Source organism: Cervus elaphus, chromosome X, assembly GCF_910594005.1.
Source record: "Cervus elaphus chromosome X, mCerEla1.1, whole genome shotgun sequence".
In the NCBI taxonomy this organism is placed as follows: Eukaryota; Metazoa; Chordata; class Mammalia; order Artiodactyla; family Cervidae; genus Cervus; species Cervus elaphus.
Window position 1 is genome coordinate 122,906,835 of NC_057848.1, and position 25,288 is coordinate 122,932,122.

The window sequence follows — 25,288 nt, forward strand, 5'->3', positions numbered from 1 at the left end:
GAAAGTAGGGGTGGCACAGGAGATGACGTCCTGAGAAGGGTTGTTCAGAGATGGGCAGCGCTCCCAGCCCCGCCCTCCCCCCAACACCTGCCCACCTGCAGGCCTTCCTGGGAAAATGCCCATAGAACCCATTCTAAATAAGATTGTCTGTCCTACCTCTCAGAGCTTTAAGCATCCCTCCCATATGAAAGCTTTTGAGAAACTTCCACAGACCTTTCTGCCCTGACCCCAACCACAGATCCCTCCTACCCCTGCCTCCTCTGAACTTTGTAGCCCGTGTTGAGTTGTTCTCTGAGCGGCCTCTTAGCTACCTCTCCACACCTCCATGCGTGCCTCTCTTCAGCATCTCAGAAAGACTGGAGTCTGAATTCCCCAGCCAGCTATTGTCCTGGCAGCACAGCCACCTCGCCAGCCCTCCCCACCCAGTCGGCCAGCCAGCCAGCCGGCTGCTCTCCGGACTCCCCAGCCCTCCCTCCCTGCCCCACCCCAGGGAGGACCAGGCTGGTGGCTGGGAGTCTCCCTGCCTGTTCTGCCTCCCTCCCTGCCTCCCTCCCTCCTCCGCCCGCCCCTGAGGCAGGGACCGTGCAAATCGAGGAGAGGGGGGACGGACAGGCCAGATGGGGTCCAGCTTAGTGCCCTGGGCTCCCCGCCAATGCCCTATCCAGGTTGGGAGTCCTCAGCATCTTGGGACCTACATTTGTGTGAGCTGGGGTGGTTCCCAGGCCTGGAGGGTCCCTCCGGCAGGCTCATAGTGCCCCTGTTTTGCATCAGGACCCCCCTCGGATGCTCTGAGCCACCCTCCTCAACCCGGATCTAAAACCCAGGACACAGCTATCAGGCCAGCCTCTCTCTCCACCCCACCCCCTCTTTCTGGCGTCCATCCCCTTCTCAACTCCACCTCTGCTGCTGCCTCTGGCTGTGGACCTGCACCTCTTCCCCATCCCTGAAGGCCTGGGGAGCGGGCTGAGCCTGGATGAGAGCTCCCCCAACCTGGGGCTCTCCCAGGCCATGGCCCGGGTGCTTCCAGGGAGGAGCCCGGGACCCTGAGCATCTGCTAGAGGCTTGGCAGAGGCCCCACGGGGACCGTGTCTTCTGAGGACAAAAGGCGCGGCCAGCAGGCAGACAGGAAGGGGGAAGGGGGAGACCGGCAGCCAGGCGGGCTGACGGGCTGACGGGTAGCAGGGGCCAGTGTTGGCCCCCCTCCCAGCTTGGCGGAGGCATGAAGATGGGGGAGGGAGTGTGTAGTTGGGGAAGCACCTGCCCAGACCCCCACCTGCCAGCTAGCCGGGCACCTCAAGGCTGTGTGCTGCCCACCTGGTGTTCCCCATCACCCCCAGCCCTGCCCAGTGCACTCCTCCAGTGCCTGCTTCCCCTGATGTCTTCGATTTAGACCAGCCCGGCTGTATCCACGGCAACAGAAGCAGGAGTGTCACTGGCTGCCAGATCACTGAGGGTCCCACAATGTGGCCTGGGCTGTGATTTATCCTGAGTGAGACAGCTTCAGCCCCCTTCCTGGATTTCAAGACAGCCCTGCTGAGAGAGCCTAGGTAAGTAGTCAGCATCCCTCCATCGATGATGGGGGGCTGGGACTTCTGTCCCCCCACACATATTCCAGAGTCTCTATCACTGACATGCTCTCTCTCTCTGACTGTGTCTCTCTTTCTGCTCCATCACAAGGACCACTTGGGCACCCAAGCCTGGAGAGTCCTCTAGCCCTCCCTATCTTCCTCGATCCCAAATGTCCCATGAGGAAGGGAACCACCACCTGTTTCCCTGTACAGGGTCTATTTTTATAATTATGGTTGCGTTTGAGCACGAGGCTGTGTGAATATTTCCTTGTGTGCTATCTGTGGAAGGCATGTCTGGAGCCCGACTGTGCTCCCCTCACAATGCCTGCACCCTGGGCAGGCTCAGCCTCCTGCAGCTTCCTGCTCTCCCTTCTCCACTCTCAGCCAGGTTCCTTGGCCAGCATGCAGCGTGTGTCTGTGTATGTGTGTCTGCCCATGTGTATGAGCTGGCAGATGGGTAGAGAAGCTGCTTCCAGCCCAGACCACCCCCCACTCCTTTCTTCCTTCTTTCCTTCCTTCCCCTGTCTCTCCCTACAGGTAGCAAAGACTTTTGCTCACTCACTATGGAAGATACTGCTGTGATTTCCAGCTAGGGGTTGGAAGCCACTGTAGGGCTAAAAGGAAGGTGAGGTGGGGGTGAGAAGCACTTCCAGGCCCTAGACTGCCTGATGCCGTGGTGGGGGCAAGGACCATGCCACGCAACACCCTGTAGGGGCCAGACACAACATGGTTGCCTCCACAGTGTGAGCCCTAGCCTTAATCCAAGGCTCTCAGTCTGTTTCAGACGTCCACATTGTGTCTGGGACTCCCCAGATATTGTGGCCTTGCATGCTGTTGGCCACTTGTCCCTCTGCCTGAAGAGGCAAGAAAGCCTGGTACACGGAGAACATGGATTCTCCAGGGAGACCTCCCTCAACTACTGGCTCTGCAGCTTATAGTGAAAGTGAAACTTACTGAACCTCAGTTTTCTCATCTGTCAAAGAGACTGGTAACCCTTCCTTCATGGGTGTGTGTAGTGACAAAATGAGTTGGTGCATGTAAGTAAAGGATGTTTGTAGGAGTGACCCTGAAGCAATGTCAGCAAAGCTCATGGTCAATATTGTTGGTGATTGTTCATGGTTAATATTGTCATTACTTATTTGGAGGAAGGAGTGGCCCCTCTTCTCCAGGGTCTTTGCTGAGATCTGGGGGGTGGTCAGCAGGTAGGTAAATGGGGGAGGGGCATGGAAGGGAGGGAGGCAGGAGCAATTCTGTGTTGTGACTGTTCATCTAAGGAGGAATATGTGGTGGCTGTAGGCAGAGCCTCCTGCCCCACCCTCCTCTAGGATCCTTCCCTACACTTTCCCCTGTCTGTGCACACACATATAGATGCTTGAGCCCCCATGAGCTAGCAGAGACCTGGCTTATAGCCTGCAGCATTGCTGACTGGTGATATATGCATCTCCCTGTTGAGGGGAGACTTGGCAAGAGTTTGGTGACAAGGCTGAAGCTTCTGAGATCACAGGGCTTCGGGTGTGGCCCATGTAGCAGCCAGAGCTGTGGGGGACAGGTCCCAGGGAGTTCCCAACATAGAGCTTGGGCTGGAGGGACAGTTGGGTCCACTGGCTGGTTTCTGAATGTAGAGATGTGGTGGACCACTGCGTGAGGGGTCAATGGCTGGAGGACAGTTGTCAAAGCCAGGGGAGTAGAGGGAGGGGAAACACTGAGGCCCAGAAAACCTCCTCTGTAGGGGCACGGGGGTGGCATTCTGGGGTACAGACTAGACTTTTCTAAAGAAGCATTTGGTACAGAAGGGAGAGACTCCCACACGTGGTCCAGAGGCATCTAGGCCTGAGCATGGGTATATATGTGCAACTGAAAACATATGGCTGTGTGTGTGCATCTGTTCATGGGCACTATGAATGTGTATGAGTCTGTGTGTATGAGCAGGTCACATGATGGTGTTCAAGTGTGTAGGTGTCTGAGTAGGATCATATTTCTACAAGGGAGTGGGTATGACTTTGCATATCTGTCTGGGTGAGCAAATGGGCATGTTTGATCCTAAGCCTGAGTGAGGGTGTTGTTTCTCTGAGCCAATAGGCCTGTTGAATGTCTGGCTGTGTTATATGTGTGTGGTATCCATTTGTCTTTGAATGTACATGTCTGATTGTATGTGTATGAGTATGAGGGTTTCAGAATGCCTAGGTGTGCATATCCTATTAGGTGATTGCCTGGGTATATCTGATTGTGTATATTTGTGTGTACCCATGTGTGCATATGAGTATAGGTGCATCTAAATGATGTATTTCTAAGTGAACGGGCTTGTGTGTATGTCCATGCATGTATGGGAGGGTATGTGTGTGTGAACACGCTTCTGCATAGGTGTGCCTGTCATGTATATTTATGACTAGGCCTGTGTGCGAATGTCTTTGTGGATTCTGCAACATTTTGAAGTATGTCTATGTCTGTGTGTACATGTTTGAAAACATATTGTCTGTAGACAGACCGTTGGGTCCACATCTGATTAGGGAAATGTTAGTGTAGATGGTCACACTAGTATAAAAAGAATTAATTGTGTGGGAAGGTGAGAGTATGTGAATGCACATGTTTTGTGCATGAAAGTATATCTTGTGGGTTTGCCTATGTGTGCACATTTGAATATATGGGTATGGCTGAGGGCTATACACCTTTAAATATATGCACAAAAGGCTGTGTGCATAGGTAAATGGCTACATTCATGTATACATCTACTTGTGTTTGTGGGTACACTCTTGTGTGCAAGTGCATTTCTGAGTGTGGTTTGCATGAGCAACTACTTCTCATAGTTCTTGGATGCACATGTCTCATTATGTATTTTGTTTGAATTTCTGAGTGAGTTTGAATGTGTGAGTGTGGAAATGCCTGTGAGTGACTGAATGCATGTGTGTATGCTAGTATGTGTGAATATTAGCTGTGTGTGCACTTGAGTGAACATGTCTGTATATTTGCCTGTGTATTCACACACATCTAAGTGTATGTGTGTGTAAATATGCCCATGTGTGTGTCTGTCTGAATGTACAGGTGTCCAGACTGTACCAGTTTGTACAGTTCTAATTATTTGTATATGTGTATTTGTGTATACCATTGTTTACTTTGGAGTGTATGTTGTAGAACAGTATAAGTGAGTATATATACACACCCTTCTTGACCTGTAAGTGCATTTGAGTGTGTGTGTGTGAGGATGTCTTTGCATGAGTGTGTCTGTGATGAGTGTTAGCAATTCTTCTTGTGCAGGTGTACAAGTTTGTGAGAATATGTGACTATTCTTCCACATGTGCATGAATCTTCTTTTGTTTGCATGGTTTCTCATATGGGTGTATGAACATGTCTCAACATACATACGTGGTGTGCGTAATTGTGAGTGAGCATGTTTTGTAAGTAATTTGTGTCTTCATGTCTGATTTCATGCATGGAGGAATGATGTACAAGTCTAAGTGCATGTGAATATGCTTATAGATGTACATGCCCAGTTGTGTGTATGTCTGTGTGTGTTAGAATGCCATGTATGAGTACACCATCTAAATTATAAGCATGTGCACATCTGGGTGTTTGTGTGTGTGAGTACATCTTTGTGTGCATGTGTATGAATATGCGTATGTCTGGGACTGTACATGTATATATTTGGGAACTCACTTCTGTGTGTCATGTTTGGTCATTGTCTTACTGGGTGTGATACAGAGTCTGCCTGTCTATAGACATATGCATAAATTTGCCTGTGTATACACTTGTGTTTGTGACTGAATGCCCTTCATGGGCATTGTCATGTGAATATATGCTATGCCTATATGTCTGTGTTTGAGGATAAATGGATGTGCATATGCAGTACCAAGTGCAGTATGAGTGTTCACTGTCATGGGAGTACCTGTGTGTGGGGATGAGGGTAGGTATTTGTGCATGTGCATGTCTCAGGGAAAGAGATTTGGCCTTGGGCTTGTGCAGATAGATCTGATCATTGAAGGGGAAGATAAGGGAGGATACTTGTGAGTCTGCATTATGCTCTGTGTACCCCGGCATGTATTTACGTGCATGTCTGAGAGTCAGTGGTACCCTGCTAGATCATGTCTGGCTTTAATTGTGTAGAAATCCTAGAGAATAGAAGTCATAACACTTCAGCAATCCATAACCACCTTCTGGGGTTTCTCCGGCCTTGACCATATGCTGGGCTCTTGTATGGGTCTCAGGATAATTCCTGTCATCTTCACACTCAGGAAGTGAAACCAATAATGACTGATGTCCTACGAGGGAATGGGGCCTATGGCCCCTTTAGAAAAGGATTTCTTGAAACACAAAGACCTCTTTTCCCATCCTTCCTGCCACCACCAAAGGCACAGAACAAAATGGCATTGTGTGGTATCAAAGGTTGGCAAATGGTTTTTACACACAGCACCCAAATTGTGCTATCCAGGCAGAATTCTAGATCTAAATGTGTATGTATAAGTGAAAAGGGAAGGTACATTCAGGTAGAGTAGGATGTGTGTGGAAGAGGTTCTATATTTGATGAGAGAGAGAGAGAGAAGGATCTAGTTTGTGTGTATGTGAGAGAGACCCTGGGTGTTTCTGGATAGGGTTTGTATGTGAGACATTTGGGTGTATTTGAGGGTGATGAGTGTGGATGTGGGTGTATGTGAATGATGCATTTGTGAGGCACTATGAGACCATTGGCCTATTGGGTGGAGGATGATATGAGTGACACTCTGGGTGTAGCTATGTGGGAAGATATGTGAGAATGTATATATTTTAGGGATATGTGGGTATGAGTGTATCTGGGTGGTGCAAGAGAGAGTGAGGGGCTATCTAGATGTATGTTTTACATTGTGGACCTATCTATGTTATGTGTATAAGAGGGAGTATGAGTGTTTCTGAGTAGAGTAAGTGTATGAGGGAGTATGGGTGCATTGGACTGGGGCATTCAAGTGTGGGTAAATTTGGATGGTGTGTAGGTGGGTGACAGCACAAGTGTATCTAGGCACTGGAAGTGTGTATGGAGTATATCAATATGGTTGTGTGTGTGTGTGTGTAAGAGAGAACTTGGGCACATCTGAGTGAGGGTGAGGTGTGAGTGTGTATATAATTGGGAGTATCTATGGATGCTGTGAGGGGTATATGTGAGTGAGGTGTGCGAGGTGTATGTGAGAGAGCATGGCTTTATTCTCACGGTGTGTGTGGCAGGTGGGTATTCTGGATGATGGTGATTAAGAGAGGGGGAGCTAGATTATATGTGTGTGTGTGTGTGTAAGAGAAAGTGTAGGTGTTTCTGAGTGTGATGGGAGTGTGAGAGCATGAATGCATCCAGTAGGAGGAGTGGGTAGGTGTATCTGGATGGGATAGAAGTGTTTGGGTTTGATTGGGTCAGGGAGTGAATGTGAGTGTGTTAGGGAGTGAATGTGTGTTGGGGTGTCAGTGGGTATATCTGGATGATGTGTGAGAGAGTGTGGTATATATAGGCTGTTTGTGAAACTGTGTGGATGGAGTGTGTTTGAATGTGAATGTATCTCGATGGTGGGTGGGTGAGAGCACAGGTGTATTTGGGTGGTGTATTAAGGTATATCTGGATGGTGTGTTGTTAAAGCTTTGATTGTGTATCTGGGTGTATATATACTTGAGTATGTGTGTTAGTATGTATATAATCGGATGAGGTGTGTGGAAGAGAGTGTTTGGGGGACATTGCTGGGTAGGAAGTATGAGTTTGGAATGTGGGTGCATCTGGGTGGTGTGGAGAGGATAAGAACATTGGGTGTATCTGGTCAGTGGAGTGTGTGGGGAAGTGCACCTGGACAGTATGTGTGAAAGTTGAATATATTTGGGTGGATGTGTATGTGTGAATTTGCAGACGTTTCTAGATGGTAGTGGAGCATATCTAGATGATGCATGTGGGTGTGAATGTGTCTTAGTGGTCCACAGGGGATGAATCTGGATATTGCGTATATGTATGAGAGGATGTATCTGGCTGGGGCTGTGTGAGTGGGGTTCTGTGTGTTTATGTGTGAGAGAGATAGACAGAGAAGTGTGGGTGTATATGGATAGGATTTGTGTGTGAGTGGGTGTCTCTGGATTATGTGTAGGTGTCTCTGGATCATGTGTAGGGTGTCTCTGGATTATGTGCATTTCGATGTATTTGAGTTAGGTGAGTGCATTTGGGTAAGGTGTTTGTAAGTATAGTATTTTTTAATGGTGTGTGTATCATTGTGGGTGTGTCTTAATACCACATGTGAAAGAGACTGTAGGTGTGCCTGGGTTGGATATGAGGGCTCTAGATTGGGAATGTGAGTTTGGGTGTATCTGAATGTGGTATGTGAGAGTGTGGGTATACTGAGTTGGGAATTTGTGTAAGTGTGGCTGTATCTGGGTGGAGTGCCTCTGAATGTAGGTGTATTTGAGGTATATATGTATGAGGTATATATATGTATGAGGTGTATCTAGATGGTGTGTGTGTGAGAGAGTGTGTTAGTATTGTGTGTGTGTGAGAGTGGGTGCATCTAAATAGTGTGTGAGAAAAAGAATAGTGTACCCACTTGGGGTGGGGCATGTGGGAATGGGTATATCTAAGTAGGATGTATGAGGTTTTCTCTGGATGGTGTATGGGAGAGAGATAAAGTATATCTGAGTGATGTGTGTGCATGTGAAATATGTGGATAGTGTGTGAGAGTGTTTGGGTATATCTGGGTTCAGTTCAGTTCAGTTGCTCAGTTGTGTCCGATTCTTTGCGACCCCACGGACTGCAGCACGCCAGGCCTCCCTGTCCATCACCAACTCCCAGAGTTTACTCAAACTCATGCCCATGGAGTTGGTCATGCCATCCAACCATCTCATCCTCTGTCGTCCCCTTTTCTCCCACCTTCAATCTTTCCCAGCATCAGGGTCTTTTCAAATGAGTCAGCTCTTCGCATCAGGTGGCCAAAGTATTGGAGTTTCAGCTTCAACATCAGTCCTTCCAATGCATATTCAGGACTGCTTTCCTTTAGGATGGACTGGTTGGATCTCCTTGCAGTCCAAGGGTCTCTCAAGAGTCTTCTCCAACACCACAGTTTGAAAGCATCAATTCTTCAGCACTCAGCTTTCTGTATAGTCCAACTCTCACATCCATATATGACTACTGGAAAAACTATAGCCTTGACTAGATGGACCTTTATTGGCAAAGTAACATCTCTCTCTGCTTTTTAATATGCTGTCTAGGTTGGTCATAACTTTTCTTCCAAGGAGCAAGCATCTTTTAATTTCATGGCTGCAGTCACCATCTGCAGTGATTTTGGAGCCCCCCAAAATAAAGTCTGCCACTGTTTCCACTGTTTCCTCATCTATTTGCCATGAAGTGATGGGACTGAATGCTATGATCTTTGTTTTCTGAATATTGAGTTTTAAGCCAACTTTTTCACTCTCTTCTTTCACTTTCATCAAGAGGTTCTTTAGTTCTTCTTCACTTTCTGCCATCAGGGTGGTGTCATCTGCATATCTGAGGTTATTGATATTTCTCCCTGCAATCTTGATTCCAGCTTGTGCTTCATCCAGTACAGCATTTCTCATGATATACACTGCATATAATTGAAATAAACACGGTGACAATATACAGCCTTGACGTTCTCCTTTCCCTATTTGGAACCAGTCTGTTGTTCCATGTCCAGTTATAACTGTTGCTTCCTGACCTGCATACAGATTTCTCAGGAGGCAGGTCAGGTGGTCTGTATTCCCATCTCCTTCAGAATTTTCCACAGTTTATTATATCTGGGTAGGGAGTATATCTATGGATGTGGGTACATCTGTATGTGATGTGGATTTATCTAGATGGTGTGTTGGTGGTATGTGTGTGTGTTTGATAGTGTGGGTGTGTCTTGGTGGGGTGCATGATTTGGGGAATGTGTGTGAATGTGTATATCTTTCCTGGGGCAAAATACACCTCTGCTGGGTTGTCTGTGTATGTGTATTCAGACATATATATGTATGTGTATATGTATGGAGTTTTTCTGTATGTGTATGTATGTGACTGTTCCTGAGCCTGAGTACATGGCTTGTGTGTACATGTGCTTGTGATAGAGTAGTGTGTATCTGTATATGTGTATGAGGTGAGTGTGTTTCTACATGTGAGTAAGTTGAATCTGTAAGGTTTCAAGCCAGGATCTGAGTTTGCATCCTAGTTCTGCCTTTATTAGCTATGTGACTTTGGGAAAGTCGCCTAACCTCAAATATGCCCTAATTTCTTTTTTTTTTTTCATTTATTTTTATTAGTTGGAGGCTAATTACTTTACAATATTGTAGTGGTTTTTGCCATACATTGACATGAATCAGCAATGGATTTACATGTGTTCCCCATCCTGATCCCCCCTCCCACCTCCCTCCCCATCCCATCCCTCTGGGTCTTCCCAGTGCACCAGCCCTGAGCACTTGTCTCATGCATCCAGCCTGGGCTGGTGATCTGTTTCACCCTTGATAATATACATGTTTCAATGCTATCCTCTCAGATCATCCCACCCTCGCCTTCTCCCACAGAGTCCAAAAGTCTGTTCTATACCCTAATTTCTTATCTGTAAAGTAGGGTAATAATACTGCCTATTTTATAGGATGAAAATTGGATGAGTTAATATTCAAAAAGTGCTTTGGACTGTGTTTGGCACCTTATATGGTGTTACCCAGTACTATAATTGTCACATTTGCCTATTTGTAAGTGTGAATGGGGTAGTTTCTACATGCATATTTGCCACATTATCAGTATCCACATGTATTTGCTCATCCTGGCTGTATGTGAGAGTGTGTTTGTACATAAAAGTGGGTTTGTACTTATATGTGTCCCAGTGTGTGTATAAAACCATGGGTATATGAGAATGGAAGTATGGTTCTGGGAGGTTGATGGAGGGGGTTTGGCCCTGTGTGTATGTTTCCCAGCATACACACATCTGAGTGTATGAGTGCATATACCTGTATCTGTGTCAGTACACAGTGTGTTTTTAACTGTAAATGGGTTTTTTAATGGTCAGAGTGTAAATGTATGCATGTTGTGAGTGTCTGTAAATGTAAGAAGGTTGGTATTCAGGTTTATATGTGATGATGTGGGTTGATGTGGATGTGTGAAGAGGATTTATGCCTTATGGTCAGGTGCTAAGATATGTGTTCTGTGTCATGTGAATGCATGTGTAGGTGTGAATCAGTGTGTCTGTTTATGTTTATAAGCAGCAGTGGCTATGTGTGTGTGTATACATGAGTCTGCATTGCTCCACATGCCTACCTGCCTCTGTGTATGTAACAGTGAGCCTGAGCCATGTGTCTGTATGTGTGAGCAAGTCTGTACTGTGTATATATGTATGTGTGCCAGGGTAGGATTTATATAAGAGAGTAGGTTTAAATCTCTTAGTGTAAGAGCCTGAGGGTGGGGAAGGGCTTAGATCTGTAGGATGTGAGCAGGACGTACCCTGTGTCTGAATGTCAGATCTTACATCTGTGCATGTATGACTGTGTCTGAAAGCATATAAGTCCATACGATTTGGTCTGTAGGTGTGTGTGTCTGCACGTGCCCATGTGAATGGCAAATGTATCAGTGCCTAGGGCTGTATTTCTATAGAAGAGTGGTTATATGTGTGTTATATAAATCTTTGCATGATTTGCTGGTAGGTGGACACCTACACACATGCCTAACTCTTTCTGTGTAGGAAAGGAGGTATGTGTGTGAGCATCCAATTGCACTTATCAGACGCAGTAAGTCTGGATGTGAGTGCATATTTGAATTTCCATGTACACCTTTGCCTGTGTGCTGTGTATCTGTTTGCGTCTGCAAGTGTCTATGCAATATGACTAGCTGTGAATGTGTCAAGCACACAGAGAAGGTGAAATATTTGTATGGCACACCATAGTAAACTTTAAGGGGATTTTGGGGTACTGGGGTTTGGGGAAAAGAAATTCCTTACATTTTCTTTATGTTATAAAAATTGTGATAAGGAAATTAAAATGCCAAGTTTTAGAAGTTATTTAGTGTTGGATTTGTATGCAATTTTTTTAATTATTTATTTATTCATTTTTGGCTGCACTGGGTCTTTGTTGCTGTGCGTGGGCTTTCTCTAGTTGCATCAAGCAGGGCTACTCTTCATTGTGATGCATGGGTTTCTCATTGCAGTGTCTTCTCTTGTTGGGGAGCGCAGGCTCTAGGGCATGTGGGCTTCAGTCGTTGTGGAGCATGGGGTCAGTAGTTTTGGCACACAGGCTTAGTTGCCCCATGGCACATAGAATCTTCCCAGACAAGTGATCAAACCCGTGTCCTCTGCATTGGCAGTCAGATTCTCAACCACTGTACTTCCGAGAAGTCCCTGTATACAACTTTTCAATGAAATCTTTTCCAATTTTTTTCATGGCACACTTGAGCTCACTTCTGTAAACATAACTTTTTAATTCACTCATGCAAATCTGTAGTGGTCAACATTCATGCCCACTTCTGCATCTTCAGTCATGACTGTCTTGATTTATTTTATGGTCATTTTCATCATGATTTGGTAAATCACTTAGTGCTGAGCATAGATAATTTATATAATTATTGTACATCTTGGTAAAAACCCAAACAAAACATAAAGCAACTAACCATTGGTACTTTTGACCCGGATATAAATTTCCATTGTGGCCTGTCTCTTCTTGATGTCAAAAGGTAAGACCCATTCCATGGAGGTTGTTTAGGTATAGTTTGCCCTAATGCCCTCGTAATTAGCTTGGATGTATGCAGTGTAGCAGCATAGTTCAGAAAACTCACTTAAAAGCATGAGTTTTGGGGCCATCAGGTATCATTTTGGTTTCTCTGAAGCATCAGGCGCAGTTTCTTATGTTGAATATGGCTGGTGCTTTCACACCTTACCAACCTTTCTTAAGAAATGCTTGAGCACACTTCCCTTTTTCACCTCCCTTTTATAACTCACTCATTCTTGCCATGGCCAGGCAGAGACCCAGGTTTTATGTTGGGAATAGCTACATAACCTCTTCTGTCTCTTAGTAATCACTGTCAAGAGGAAACCATTTGCATAAGTAAGTGGTAGCAAATAGAGGGTATTTTTTTAATTGGTTAAAACTTTTCTCATCAATAATCAAGAATTCTTAGCCTTTGAATTTTGTGCTTCAAAGGTGAGCTCCTTCTTGAAATCTAACCCCTCTTTCTTTTCTTTCAATCAAATGTGATGTTGAAATTTCTTGTAACAAATGGTCATGAATTTTGCATCCAACAGAAAATTTTCATTTTGAGTATTTAAAAATAATGAAGTTTTCCCTTAAGTAGACCTTGTCCTATTCATAATAAGTCTTCTTTAGTATTACCTTGTAACGGTAACTAAGCATCACCCAAGGAACCATACTTCACTTGACTTCTTCCAAGGTGACGTTTGGCTTCAAATCCATAAACCTTGTCAGCATACTTTCATGTATCTTTGAGTGTCGAAAATTTTTGATATATTTTATTCACGTGCTCAAAGAGCCATGTGTTGAAACCAGTAAGCATCCAATCTGCAAAGGGAGAATCATTCACAAAGGAATGCTGAAATTTTTCTTTTAGCTCATAACTCCTTTATAATATCCTACACACTTAGGTTTAAAACAATAGAGAAAGGTATACTGATTTCAGGGTTCCAAAGAAAGCTGATAAGTGGGTGGGTAATGCCTTGGATCTAATTAAATTCACCTGGCATCATTTACAGTAGAAGTTAGACCTTTGGGCAAACTTTTATAGGTTAAGGCTCCTCCATGGATGACTCTCAGCATTTTCAGAACAAATTCCAACTGTAAACTTTCTGCCATCACAACAGCAGCATCAGTCCACAGACTTGTGCAGAGTTTCCACAATATTTCAAAATATTTATCTATCACTTTGAATACTTCAACCTTAGTTTTTTTGGTGCTTCTGGCATTTCTCTTAAGGCTTTCTGACCAGTATTATAAACCAATAACAGTTAATCAACATCCTGAGATATATCAATATAAAATGAAAACTTCTTTGATTCAGTGATCTTCTGGCTTAGTGTTATCTTGATATCCCTTGACCTGTCATCAGTGTGTCTCCCAAAGGATATCATTGAAAGTGTCCCCTTTTTTATTTGGTCTCAAATGTGTGGACAATTTCCCAGCAGACTGCTAACATAAAAGATTCTACTGGGCAGGCATCTTAGCTTTACAGGTTAATTGCATAACCTTGTTACTAGCTGGTTGAGCTCCATCTAAGAATGTTCTAACTCATCTCAAAAAAGAGCCCAGTTTCTTAATTTGCTCTTCTAGATGCTTCAAAAGGTCCATATCTTTCTGTGCAATAGATTGTTTTGTGGTCTGTTGACCAACATAGCCTACTGGGAAAGTTTCTTTTGATAACTTTTTCGTGCAAATTGGATGTTTAGGCTGAGGTAAAGAGGGCTAATTGGCAGCTGAACTCAAGTCTGAGACAATCCTCATTAAATTGTTTTAATTAGGAATATCCTGGATTATTTTGTAGGGGAGACTACTGCATTTGTCTTATGAGTCTCCTGATTTTCCAGTTTTGATCAAAAAGTCCAATTTGATGAGGAAAGAAATATCTTAAAAATTAAATCTACTTGAATATGAACCATTGAAGGGGTCAGCAGACCTTTGTGACTTCTGAAAATTGATTTTTTTCCCCAAAATCAAGTTCTAGGTCTTCTATATTTTTAAGCAGCACTCAGAAAGGCTTAGAGTTCTCTTTAATGAATCAGTTCAACTGTAGTCAGGCTGCACTTGTTTGTTGACAAATTTTTTACATAATAAAAGATAAAAATTTGGAGAAGGAAATGGCAACCCCCTCCAGTATTCTTGCCTAGAAAAGTCCATGGACAGAGGAGCCTGGCGGGTGCAGTCCATGGGGTTACATGACTGAGCATGTGTGCATGAGGGTGGAGAGAGATGGGTTGGTAGCAATAAAGTGGGAGAACTAAAAAAAGAGATAAAAATTAATTGTGAAATCAATTATGAAATCCTGCCAAGAATCAGATTTGCCAAATTTTAAATATTAAAAGCCAGTAACAAACAGATCAGTAAATAAGCAAAGAAATAATAAAAATGTTCTAATATTTTTTAAAGAGCTCTTATCTTTTAGAAATAATTACTGAAATTCTTATGGATGAAATGGCATAATATACAAGCTTCAGAATACTCTGAAAGTGGGAGAATTGGGTGAGATTATAGGTGAAACAAGACCCTATGAGTTGACTGTTGGTGAAGCTGGGCAGTGGGTGCACAGAGGTTCGTTACAGGATTCTTTTACATTTCTGTTTGAAATGTTCTAGAAGAAAACATTTTTTTTTAATAAAGAAGCAATAATCAAGGAAATTAACAAAGTATGTGTATTCTCTTTAGGACACCTAATACTATATAGGGCTTCCCAAAAGAAGCAATAATCAAGGAAATTAACAAAATAGATATATTCTCTCTAGGAACACCTAATACTACATAGGGCTTCCCAGGTGGCACAGGGGTAAAGAATCCACCTGCCAATGCAGGAGATGCAAGAGACGCAGGTTCAATCCCTGGGTCAGGAAGATTCCCTGGAAGCGGAAATGGCAACCTTCTCCAGTATTCTGGCCTGGAAAATCACATGGACAGAGGAGCCTGGCAGGCTACAGTCCGTGGGGTTGCAAAGAGTCGGACACAATTGAGCAACTGAGCACATGATGCTATATGATAGTAATAACAGCTACAGTCATATAGCCCTTCTTTTTTTGTAGAAAAAAAATTGCCCCAAAATAAGAATGAGATAAAATTAAAAGAAAAACAAACATTGTACATGTATGGGCAAAAGCAAAAAGCCTCACTGATTATGAACAAAAAGTGGCAATCAAAGTAATAATCCAACTCTCTGGGATGTTCCTACAGGAAGCAGTCCAGACATTTACAGCCTTCCTTCTCACGTGGTCCCCTTGAGCCCCATCTTGCTCCAGCCCAGGGCAGCTCTGCTAATGTTTCCACCTGTATGTTCCAGAGTTGGCTGCTCTGTGCACTTGCACAGGTTTGTCTCTTGATATGTACCTGTTGCAGGATGTATATGTCAAGTAAGTATATCTGGGTTGTGAGCAAGAATGTGTGTGTATAGACATCTGTGTGTGAGAGTGTATCTGTATATACTATATCTGGCTTTTCTCTTTGTGTTTGCTTGTGCTTGCATTTTGCTAAGGGGTGTGTGTGTGTGTGTGTGTGTGTGTGTGTGTGTGTGTGTTCATTGGAGCTGGTCTACTTCTCTGCATAATGTACATGAATGGGCAACTGTGTGTACCTGTGCTAGGGTGTACACATCTTTGTTGGTGAGTGTAACTAATCTGTGTGAGACATCTTGGATCAGTTGGTCTCTGTGTGTTAGAGTATGTACATGTGTGTATATGTGAGTAGTTTTTAACTAGTCTGTTTCTTCTGTTGGTATCCGAGAGGCAGTCTGTCTGTATACACACACATATGTGTGTTTGTGTGTGTATATATGTGTGTGTCAGGGTTCAAGTGCATGTGAGCATGCTGGTGTATGTAACTGAGTGTTAACGTGTGTAACCATGATTGTATATGTGATAATATAGATATGCCACTGTTTTCATACCTGTGTTGCAAGAGTTTGAATACATGAGAAGATTTGAATAATCAGGTACACTGGGACAAAGGGTATATATGAGCCTGAGTGTGAGTGACAATGAGTAGGTTTATGTGTGTGTGTCTCTCAGGATTTAAGAATTTGTGTGTGTTTTAGGGGAGTTGTAATTAATGGGTTTGTGGGCCACTGCACATGTATGTGTATGTGCGTGTGTGTCTGGGTGTGTCTGTGCATATGAGCAATTCTTAGCCCTCCCGTACACAACACCCTCTTTTATGTAACACATTTTGTAACACCCCTTTACCATCCGGACATTAAGTTCTTAGATAATATAACCTCTCTGCATATATAATTTCAAAAGAAGACATATAGTATTTTATACCATATCCACATTGTATTAACTCTAATATAAATAAATAAGAAATAAAAGTGATTTATAAGAAAATAATGTGTATTTCAATACAGAAATGTTTGAACATGACACTCCCTAAGAGATTCAGTGAATTAAGGCTTGTAACATAACAGGTAAACATGGATTTAGAGAAGGGGAAAAATCAGAAGCTGCCGTTTGTACAAAGTGCAGGAAAATGACAGGCAAAGGTCTAGGAATGAGAGTTTCCGAAATAGTGAACTACTCAAAGAAAGTACTCCACAAAACAAAGCATAGTCTCTAGACTTAACATGACAGCCACATTCCTGGATAATTCAGGATATATTTAATCAAAGAAACAACTGTGTTTATCAGTGAAATAGAGTTAGAGTCTAGGTTCAGTTCATGCCAAGTCCAAAATTCTATGGGATATGAGACATATGTTGATTGTGTGGAATTGCCCTACAGGTCTCCGGACAGCCAACATCCTCACGGACTCCAAAAATGTTAGAGGGACACACCCAGCATTGTGGAAACCAAAAAATGCGCCTATAAATTTCCAAAATTTCCCCTAGGGGGCAGTAATACCCTTATTGAGAACAAAGCGCCAGTGTTTAAGCAGGGGTACACTGTGCCGTGTGAATGAGGCAGCATACACAATATACGGTGTGTGTGTGTGTGTGTATGTGTGTGTGTATGCACACCTCACATGCACACCAGTGCCCCTATATGTGAGCTGGTTGCTGTCCGTTGGTCTCTATAGAAGTAGCCTATGTGATTCTGAGTGTTTGTGTTGGTGTCTGTGTATCTCTGTCTAAGGACATCTGGGCACAAGCAGGTGTGTACATGTTACGCATATGCACATGCATCCTTAGTCTCGGATGGTCCCAGGCTGTGGCTGCCCATCCATGCTCAGACCCTCTCCTCATTTTTTATATTATCACCCCAGCTTTCCAGGCAACACCAGGGTTTTGTTTGTTTGCTGGTATTGTTTTATGGTTTTTTGTTTTGTTTATTCTGTTTTAGTGTTTGTTTTGTTTTCACTGAGACTCTGAGCTACACATTATCCACTTTCTTGGTCTTAGTTTGTCTCTCTGTGTCTCCCTCTCTCTGTATCCATCTTTATTTCTGCCTCTGTCTATCTCCATCACCTCTCTATATCTGTCTCTCACTCCCCAACCCTGTCTCTTTATTTCTCTACATCTTTCTCCCTTTCCTGGCATTATCCCTGTCCTTCTATCTCTTTGTCTCTGTCTCCCTCCCTCCTTCCCTCTCTCTCTCTGTCTCTATTTTTTCTCTCTGTCTCTCTCTCCCACTCTCATCTGTTTTCCCCTTTCTGTCTCTATATTTCTCCCTTGTTGGTCTCTTGCACTGTCTCTGTTTCTCTGTGTCTGTCTGTCTGTCTGTCTTTTTTTGGCTTCCTTTCTTCTTCTTCTTTCTGTCTCCTCTTCTCTATGTAAACCTCTTTCCTTTCTCTGTTTATTTCTCCCACCCCTCCCCGCCATGTTCCTGTGTCTCCATCTTTCTCTTTCTGCTCCTCTCTCTTTCTCTGTCACTTGTGTGTCTGACTCTGTCTTACATTCAGTTTCTATCTTTATCACTTCCCCCTGCCACTCCTCAAGGCTAAGGAGTGTGTGTGTGTGTGTGTGTGTGTGTGTGTGCATATTTACACACACCCAGCTATCAGCTAGTCCACAGATCTGTGGGAGCTGTGAGGCCTTGAGGGGCTGAAGGGGCCCACCAACTCCGCTTATCTCAAGCCCCTGCCCTAGCACCTTCTCTTGGTCCACTGGCACTGGCTCTGAGACTTTGGGGGTACCATGAGAAAAGTTTGGCCCCAGGTGGCTGTGGCAGGCTCAGTTGGATTGAGCTGAGAAACAGTGCAGAGGGGAGCCATTTTCCAGGGAGGGAGGGGGTAGAAAGACATTCACTCAAGCCCCACATCTTCCTACCTCAATCCCATCCCAGCCCCAGCAGGAGCTCTGAGCTTCTCTGGCTTCTGCTTTACTGCCTCTCCTGGGAAACCTGCCCTGCTATCCTATCACACCCTATATCCCCCTCCCAGCCCTCATACACTAGGAGCTCTCCTACTTACCCCCAAGCTTTCCTGCGCCCTCCCATTCACACACTGCCCAGACTGCTTTCTCAGCAAATCCGACCCGGATGCCTCCAGGTGGCCCTCCCTGAGCCACTAGCCCCCCAGTCCCTCAACCAATTGATTTGACAGCTTTTGACTGAGAGCCTACGGTGGGCTCTGCACTGCTCTTTTAGAGTGTGTGAGTCAATAATCCCTACCCTCGTGGAGCTTTCCTTCTAATAGGGAGGGGCAAGGAATAAATCAAAATTTAAAAGTGAATATTTTATACTAACCATAAATGAAGTATAATCTTTAAAACTGTGAATCACTATCTGTAACTTATATAATACTTACATCAACTATATGACAATATAAATAAATAAATTAAAACAACTATAAAAAAAGGTAAATTATGTAGTGCATCAGAAGAGAGAAATTCCAGGAAGAGAAATAAAGCAGGGCAGGGGGGCACAGGGGTGCTGTTTTCTCACCCAGATTACTACAGGAGCCTCCTAAGTAGTATCCCTACTTCTACCTTCGCCTCACACGATCTATGCTCCTCACAACAGCAAGCAGGATCCCATTCAATCCTGAGTCATATCACATCTTATCTCTGTGCAAAACTCTCCCATGGCGCCCATCTCACTCAGAGTAAAAGTCAAGAGTCCTCAATGTGACCTATGTGATCTGGCCTCACCAACTTGCTGAGCTCTCCTCCTACCACTTTCCCCTTGCTCATTCCATCCCACCTACCTCCTTACTCTTCCTCAAATGTACCACGTGCAGTCTCACCTCAGAACCTTTGTTTTGGCTATTTCCTCTGCCTAGACTTCTCTTCTCCCAGATATCCACATGGCTCTCTCACCTCCTTCATATTTTTGCTCAGATGTCACCTCTTCCATGAAGCTTCCCCTGTCCACCTCATTTAAAACTGTATTTCCAAAAATAAATAAACAAAACTGTACTTCCTCCACCCCTGGCACTTCCTATCCCCCTTCCCTCCTTAAATTTAGGAACTTATCATCATCTGACCTACTATATTTCACCTATGTATCTTCTTTATTATCTACAATGTCAACTTCACAAGAGCAGAGACCTTTGTCTGTTTATTTCACATCTGTGTCACCAGTGCCTGGCACACAGTAGATGCTCAATAAATAGTTTTTCAAGAAATGAGTACATACAAGCATACCTATATCTTTATGTTCGCACATACTTTCCACTTCATTTAAAGTAAAAACCCAAGTCTTTGTCATGGCCCATAGCCCTGCACAATCTGGCCCCAGACCCCTCTGTGAATTAACTTTCCACTGTCTCTCTTGCCTGCCCTGTTCCAACCACACTGATATTCCTACTGTTCCATGAGTGTGCTAAACACGTTCTTGATTGTGAATAAAGAAACCTATTTAATGAGTGGCTACTAGTGTTAACCAAAAAGAAAAAAATAAAACCACTGTGAAATAGAATAAAAGCTAATGAGGTACATTACATATAGGATCTGTACTGTTTTGTGAAACTTTGGGTTCAGCTCTATGTGCACATGTGTGTATGTGTATCAGGTTGTGATGTAAAATGTATTTCTTATTATGGGTGGCAGTTTTAAAAGTTTGAAGAACACAACCTTTGGGCTTTACAAAGGGAGAGAAGAGCCGCACCCACATCCCCATCCCACAGACCCACCAATGGAGGAAAGAGGTAACCGAGGACATCCAGAGAGATGAAGCACCCCTCACTCAGCAAGGAGGGAGGAGGAGCAGCAGTGGGCCAGGGGCAGGGCCTGACACCAGCTGGGAGTAAGAGGGGAGGCCGCGTAGACACACTAACACTGCCCTTTCTCTTTCTTCCTCACCTTTCCTTTCCATCTGTTTCTCACTGTTTCTTTTTCTTGTGTTTCTCTCTCTCCCTCCCTCCTCTCTCCTTCTTTCCCCCTCTTCTTGTCTCTCTGGCTCTGTCTGTCTCCCTATCTTTTCTAACTCTTTCTCATCCCCTCCATTTCTGTCTCAATTTATGTCCATTTTCTCTTTGTTCTGTCCTTTCTCACTCTCTCTGCCCCTGTGTGTGTGTTTTCACGCTCTCCTGCCCTCATACCTCTGTCTATCTGTGTCTGTGTCTCCCCCATTATCCTCATTTGCAGGTGCAGCCCAGCAGAACAACTGATGGAGTCCCCTGGGGCCCATCGGGTACTGGACTGGCTGACCCCATAGGGTTGGGAGCAGCCCCTGCCCCTCAGTATGGCCAACACCACTGGAGAGCCCGAGGAGGTGAGCGGTGCACTGTCTCCACCATCAGCAGCGGCTTACGTGAAGCTGGTGCTGCTGGGACTGATCATGTGCGTGAGCCTGGCGGGCAACGCCATCTTGTCCCTGCTGGTGCTCAAGGACCGTGCCCTGCACAAGGCTCCTTACTACTTTCTGCTGGACCTGTGCCTGGCTGACGGCATACGCTCTGCCGTCTGCTTCCCCTTTGTGCTGGCTTCTGTGCGCCACGGCTCCTCATGGACCTTCAGTGCGCTCAGCTGCAAGATTGTGGCCTTTATGGCTGTGCTCTTTTGCTTCCATGCGGCCTTCATGCTGTTCTGCATCAGCGTCACACGCTACATGGCCATCGCCCACCACCGCTTCTATGCCAAGCGCATGACACTCTGGACATGCGCAGCCGTCATCTGCATGGCCTGGACCCTGTCTGTGGCCATGGCCTTCCCACCTGTCTTCGACGTGGGCACCTACAAGTTCATCCGTGAGGAGGACCAGTGTATCTTTGAGCATCGCTACTTCAAGGCCAATGACACGCTGGGCTTCATGCTTATGTTGGCTGTGCTTATGGCAGCCACACATGCTGTCTATGGCAAGCTGCTCCTCTTCGAGTATCGTCACCGCAAGATGAAGCCTGTGCAGATGGTGCCAGCCATCAGTCAGAACTGGACATTCCATGGCCCTGGGGCCACTGGCCAGGCTGCTGCCAATTGGATCGCTGGCTTTGGCCGAGGGCCCATGCCACCAACCCTACTGGGTATCCGGCAGAATGGGCATGCAGCCAGCCGGCGGCTGCTGGGCATGGACGAGGTCAAGGGTGAAAAGCAGCTGGGCCGTATGTTCTACGCGATCACACTGCTCTTCCTGCTCCTCTGGTCACCCTACATCGTGGCCTGCTACTGGCGAGTGTTTGTGAAAGCCTGCACTGTGCCCCACCGTTACCTGGCCACTGCTGTTTGGATGAGCTTCGCCCAGGCTGCCGTCAACCCAATTGTCTGCTTTCTGCTCAACAAGGACCTCAAGAAGTGCCTGAGGACTCACGCCCCCTGCTGGGGCACAGGAGGTGCCCCAGCTCCTAGAGAACCCTACTGTGTGATGTGAAGCAGGCTAGTAGGCAGACAGGCAGGGAGAAGGTCGTGGCCACCACGATGGAGCCAACAGAAGGGAAGAGGTAGGGCTCCACACAGGAGCCTTTCTTTCTGAGCTCCAGCCCCAGACCCTGGAACAACCTGGAATCTAGGCACCTTTGCCAACATCTCCCCAGGGCTGGGGACTGGGTGGGGACTGGGAAAGATGCATTTCTAGTCCTATGGGGCCTGTCTCCACCTCCTCCTTCTCCACTTCTACAGTCTCTCTCCTCTTTCTCTCTCTCTCTCAGAAGTGACAATTCAGAAAAAAAAAAAAAACTGAAAATGCAGGTTTTCCTACTCATAGCTGAGGAGACAGGCTTTCTTGCTTTAATGTCTCTCCTCTGACATTGTCCAGAAGGGGGAAATTTGTCCTGTAAAATAGACTTCTAGAGCTCTTATTGTCCCCTCTGCTCCCATGCACCCTCTCCTTCCAAGTCCTTTAGCAAGGCCTGAATGAAATTGATCTGCTGATGAGAGGGACCAAAGTGGGTGCTCGGTCCCCAGGGAGCAAGGTTTAATTGCTATGTTGTGTGCAATGTTGTTTTAGGCTAACCCTGGTCCCAAGGCCAATCTTTTATCCATCCCTACCATGTCCAGACCCCCCAAGTGTTTCTTGAGCATCTGTTTGAGAAACAAGGAGGGGAGGGAGAAGGGCCTCTGGGATGGACCCAGGTTAGGTGAAGAGCAGGATGTGAGCAATATGCCTTGAGCTGAAGAGACCTCAGCTTGGCTGCATTCTCTCAAGCTGCCTCCAGGATCCCCATCCTACAGTTCTTCTTCCTGAGAATGGAAATCCACTCCAACCCCACTGAAGTCGATGGGTGCCATACAGGCAGGAGCAGCACCCCTCCAGGGGATGCTATAGGGAAGCACTCCAGGGAAGTGTAGGGAGAAAGTCAAACTCCCCAGAATGGCTGAATCCCAAAGCCTGGGGTCAGAGCAGAGTTGAACCCCAGAATTGTCTCCTGAGTTCATGCTACTCTCCTGAAGATGAAAATTCTTTGAGGGCCTTGGTAAGTCATTGTGGTATAAGCTCCAAGGCACTGTGGACTTGAGTCCATTCCTCTTTGACCTCTTTTGTCCCTTAAAGCCTCAGGGGCCTCAGGCCCCTCTGTGGTAACCCTTGGCCTTCTGGGCCCTTAGCCCCCACCTTCCTTGCTCTGAACAGCCCTTCCCCCTCTTCTTCCCTCCACCATCACATCCACCCCAAGTGGAGCAGAATGCAGCCAGATTTCCCAGGTGGGAGATCCAAAGCCTCCTTCCCAGGGCAGAGCCCACTCTGGGTTCACATCAAGTCTTATGGACTGGTGAGCCAAACTGGCATTCTTTGCCTGGTCTTTCCCAAGTTCTCTGTCCCCCTCTTATCTCCTGGGAGAGGGGGAGATCTGTATTTTTCCACCCCCTTTCTCTCCCCTATAGAAGCCCTTGTCCTACACTCCCTCCCTACCCTAAGACAGCTCCGGAACTGGGCAAGCCTCGACTTAAGCAAGAGGAATGGAGAAGGCACTCTAGGCAGGAGAGACATTAATGAGCCTGGTTATGGAGTGGCCCTGGAAAGGCAGGCCAGAGTGGCTGAGAGACTGGTATACAGTGGGGTACCTGTTCTCTCAGTGATAGTGATGGGGGTGCCTTTCCCAGGGAGTGGGGTGGGGGTAGATAGGGTACATTCAGGAGGATTTTCCTCTATTTCTTTTTTCTAACTGCCTGGATTCACCACTGGATTTTGTAAATGGAAAACTGAAATGAACAATGCTATATTGGATGTTTTCTCTTTCTGTCTGTGTGTGTGGGTGGGTGTGTGCCCTATCTGCAATGGCCACATGTAGGGAGGTATGGTCAAGTGAGACAATGTGTCTGTGTGACTTTGTTGGGGCGCACTCTGGCCTGGGGCACATATGTGAGCAAATGCCTGTATGTGGAGACATATACAGTGCATGTGAGCACACACATGCACACATGCACCTAATTGAAAGAAGACAAAACAGTATGTGCCTGCAGCAGGAAGCAGAGTGTTTAGAGAGATGGAACTTGATATGTATGGATGTAGCAAGAGGGTAGACTCCCATCTCAAAAGATCTTCCTCCCCTGGCCCAGGCTCTGAACATGGGGGACAGGATACTTGAGAATACCATCTCTTCCAAAAGTCTGGATCCCCCTCTCAAAAACCCAGATAAGGTGTTCCTGAAACTGGACCACCATGGAGAATGGGGACTGGTAATTGGGGATCAAACTTGGGGGAACTGTTGGGTTAGGTAATGCCCCCCCCACACACACACACAAAGTAATGGCTTATGGAGGGACTGCTCAGTCTGGGATAGGAGCCCTTCAGAAGGATCCATTGTATACAGCTGGGATTTTGGTAAGCTTTGATTAAATTCAGAGGGATGGATGTCACAGGGGGGAAAAAAAAACAAGCCTGGGAGCCTCCCCAGTCAGCCTGTTCCCTGGGCGCTCAATTACTTTACTCTATGAGATGCACAGAATTGAGTTGACCATACTCCTCAGTTCTTGGCACACTGTATCATCACTGGTCCATATGAAGCCCTTATATTCTTTTTTGTTTTGTTTTGTCCACTTCATCACCCATCCCTAATCCCATCCCCCCTCCCACACAGGCACCCCACTCTTGTGTATTTAACGTGTGTTTTTCCAATCCACCATTCATGTGTTTTATTTACATATACGTGTATATGTGGGAAATGTATGGTATTGTTATGTGTTTTAATTTACATAAACAGTATTGTACTATAAATCTTGTTCCGTTTCTTTCTTCACTCAACATTCTGTTTTTTGAGATATCCAGCCATGTTGCCGTGTTTACACCTAATTCATTCTAGTGGTCCATCTTATACATATATCACATTTTTCTTATTCATTCTCCTGGATGATGTGTCTGTAGGTGTCTCCAATTCTCTGCTACCACGACAAGACTGCAATGGGCAGTTTTCTAAATGTCTTTTTAGTGACACCTTATTAAGAGGAGAGGAAACAAGCTCAGAAAGAGGCAGTGATTTTGTCAGGGTTTAAAAGTGAGAAGCATACCTGTGGCACGAATCCCAGATGGAAGTCAGAACCCCACCACTGTGCCTCATGAGAGACCATCCATTTGCCACCCCCCCCCAAATCTAAAATACAATTAAAAGCAGCATACACTGAGGAAATTGAGAGGAAAGGGTGGAAAGAAGTACGGAGTTGATGAAGAAATAGAAAATCCTAGAAAGATCTAGCAGATGAACTGAATCACAATAATTTTCATGACGCAGAGGAAGTTAGTTTTTTGGTGTGATTATTATTGCTAGAGCCATTTTGCAGAAATGGGAAACGCCACGTCAAAACCTGGCCC

The 25,288-nt window shown here is 45.4% G+C and overlaps 1 protein-coding gene across 2 annotated transcripts; it reads left to right on the forward strand.

Annotated features, from left to right (window-relative positions):
* The first annotated feature begins 549 nt into the window (after window positions 1-549).
* On the forward strand, window positions 550-24,697 carry GPR173 (G protein-coupled receptor 173). Of its 2 annotated transcripts, XM_043897044.1 has the most exons (4): window positions 550-665; window positions 772-1,547; window positions 15,417-15,592; window positions 20,698-24,697. In XM_043897044.1, the coding sequence occupies exon 4, from the start codon at window positions 20,795-20,797 to the stop codon at window positions 21,914-21,916; it is 1,122 nt and encodes a 373-aa protein (XP_043752979.1). In that variant the 5' UTR covers window positions 550-665; window positions 772-1,547; window positions 15,417-15,592; window positions 20,698-20,794; the 3' UTR covers window positions 21,917-24,697. The 2 variants fall into 2 exon arrangements, with proteins under 2 accessions (XP_043752979.1, XP_043752980.1); XM_043897045.1 differs by lacking the exon at window positions 15,417-15,592.
* The last annotated feature ends 591 nt before the right edge of the window (window positions 24,698-25,288 follow it).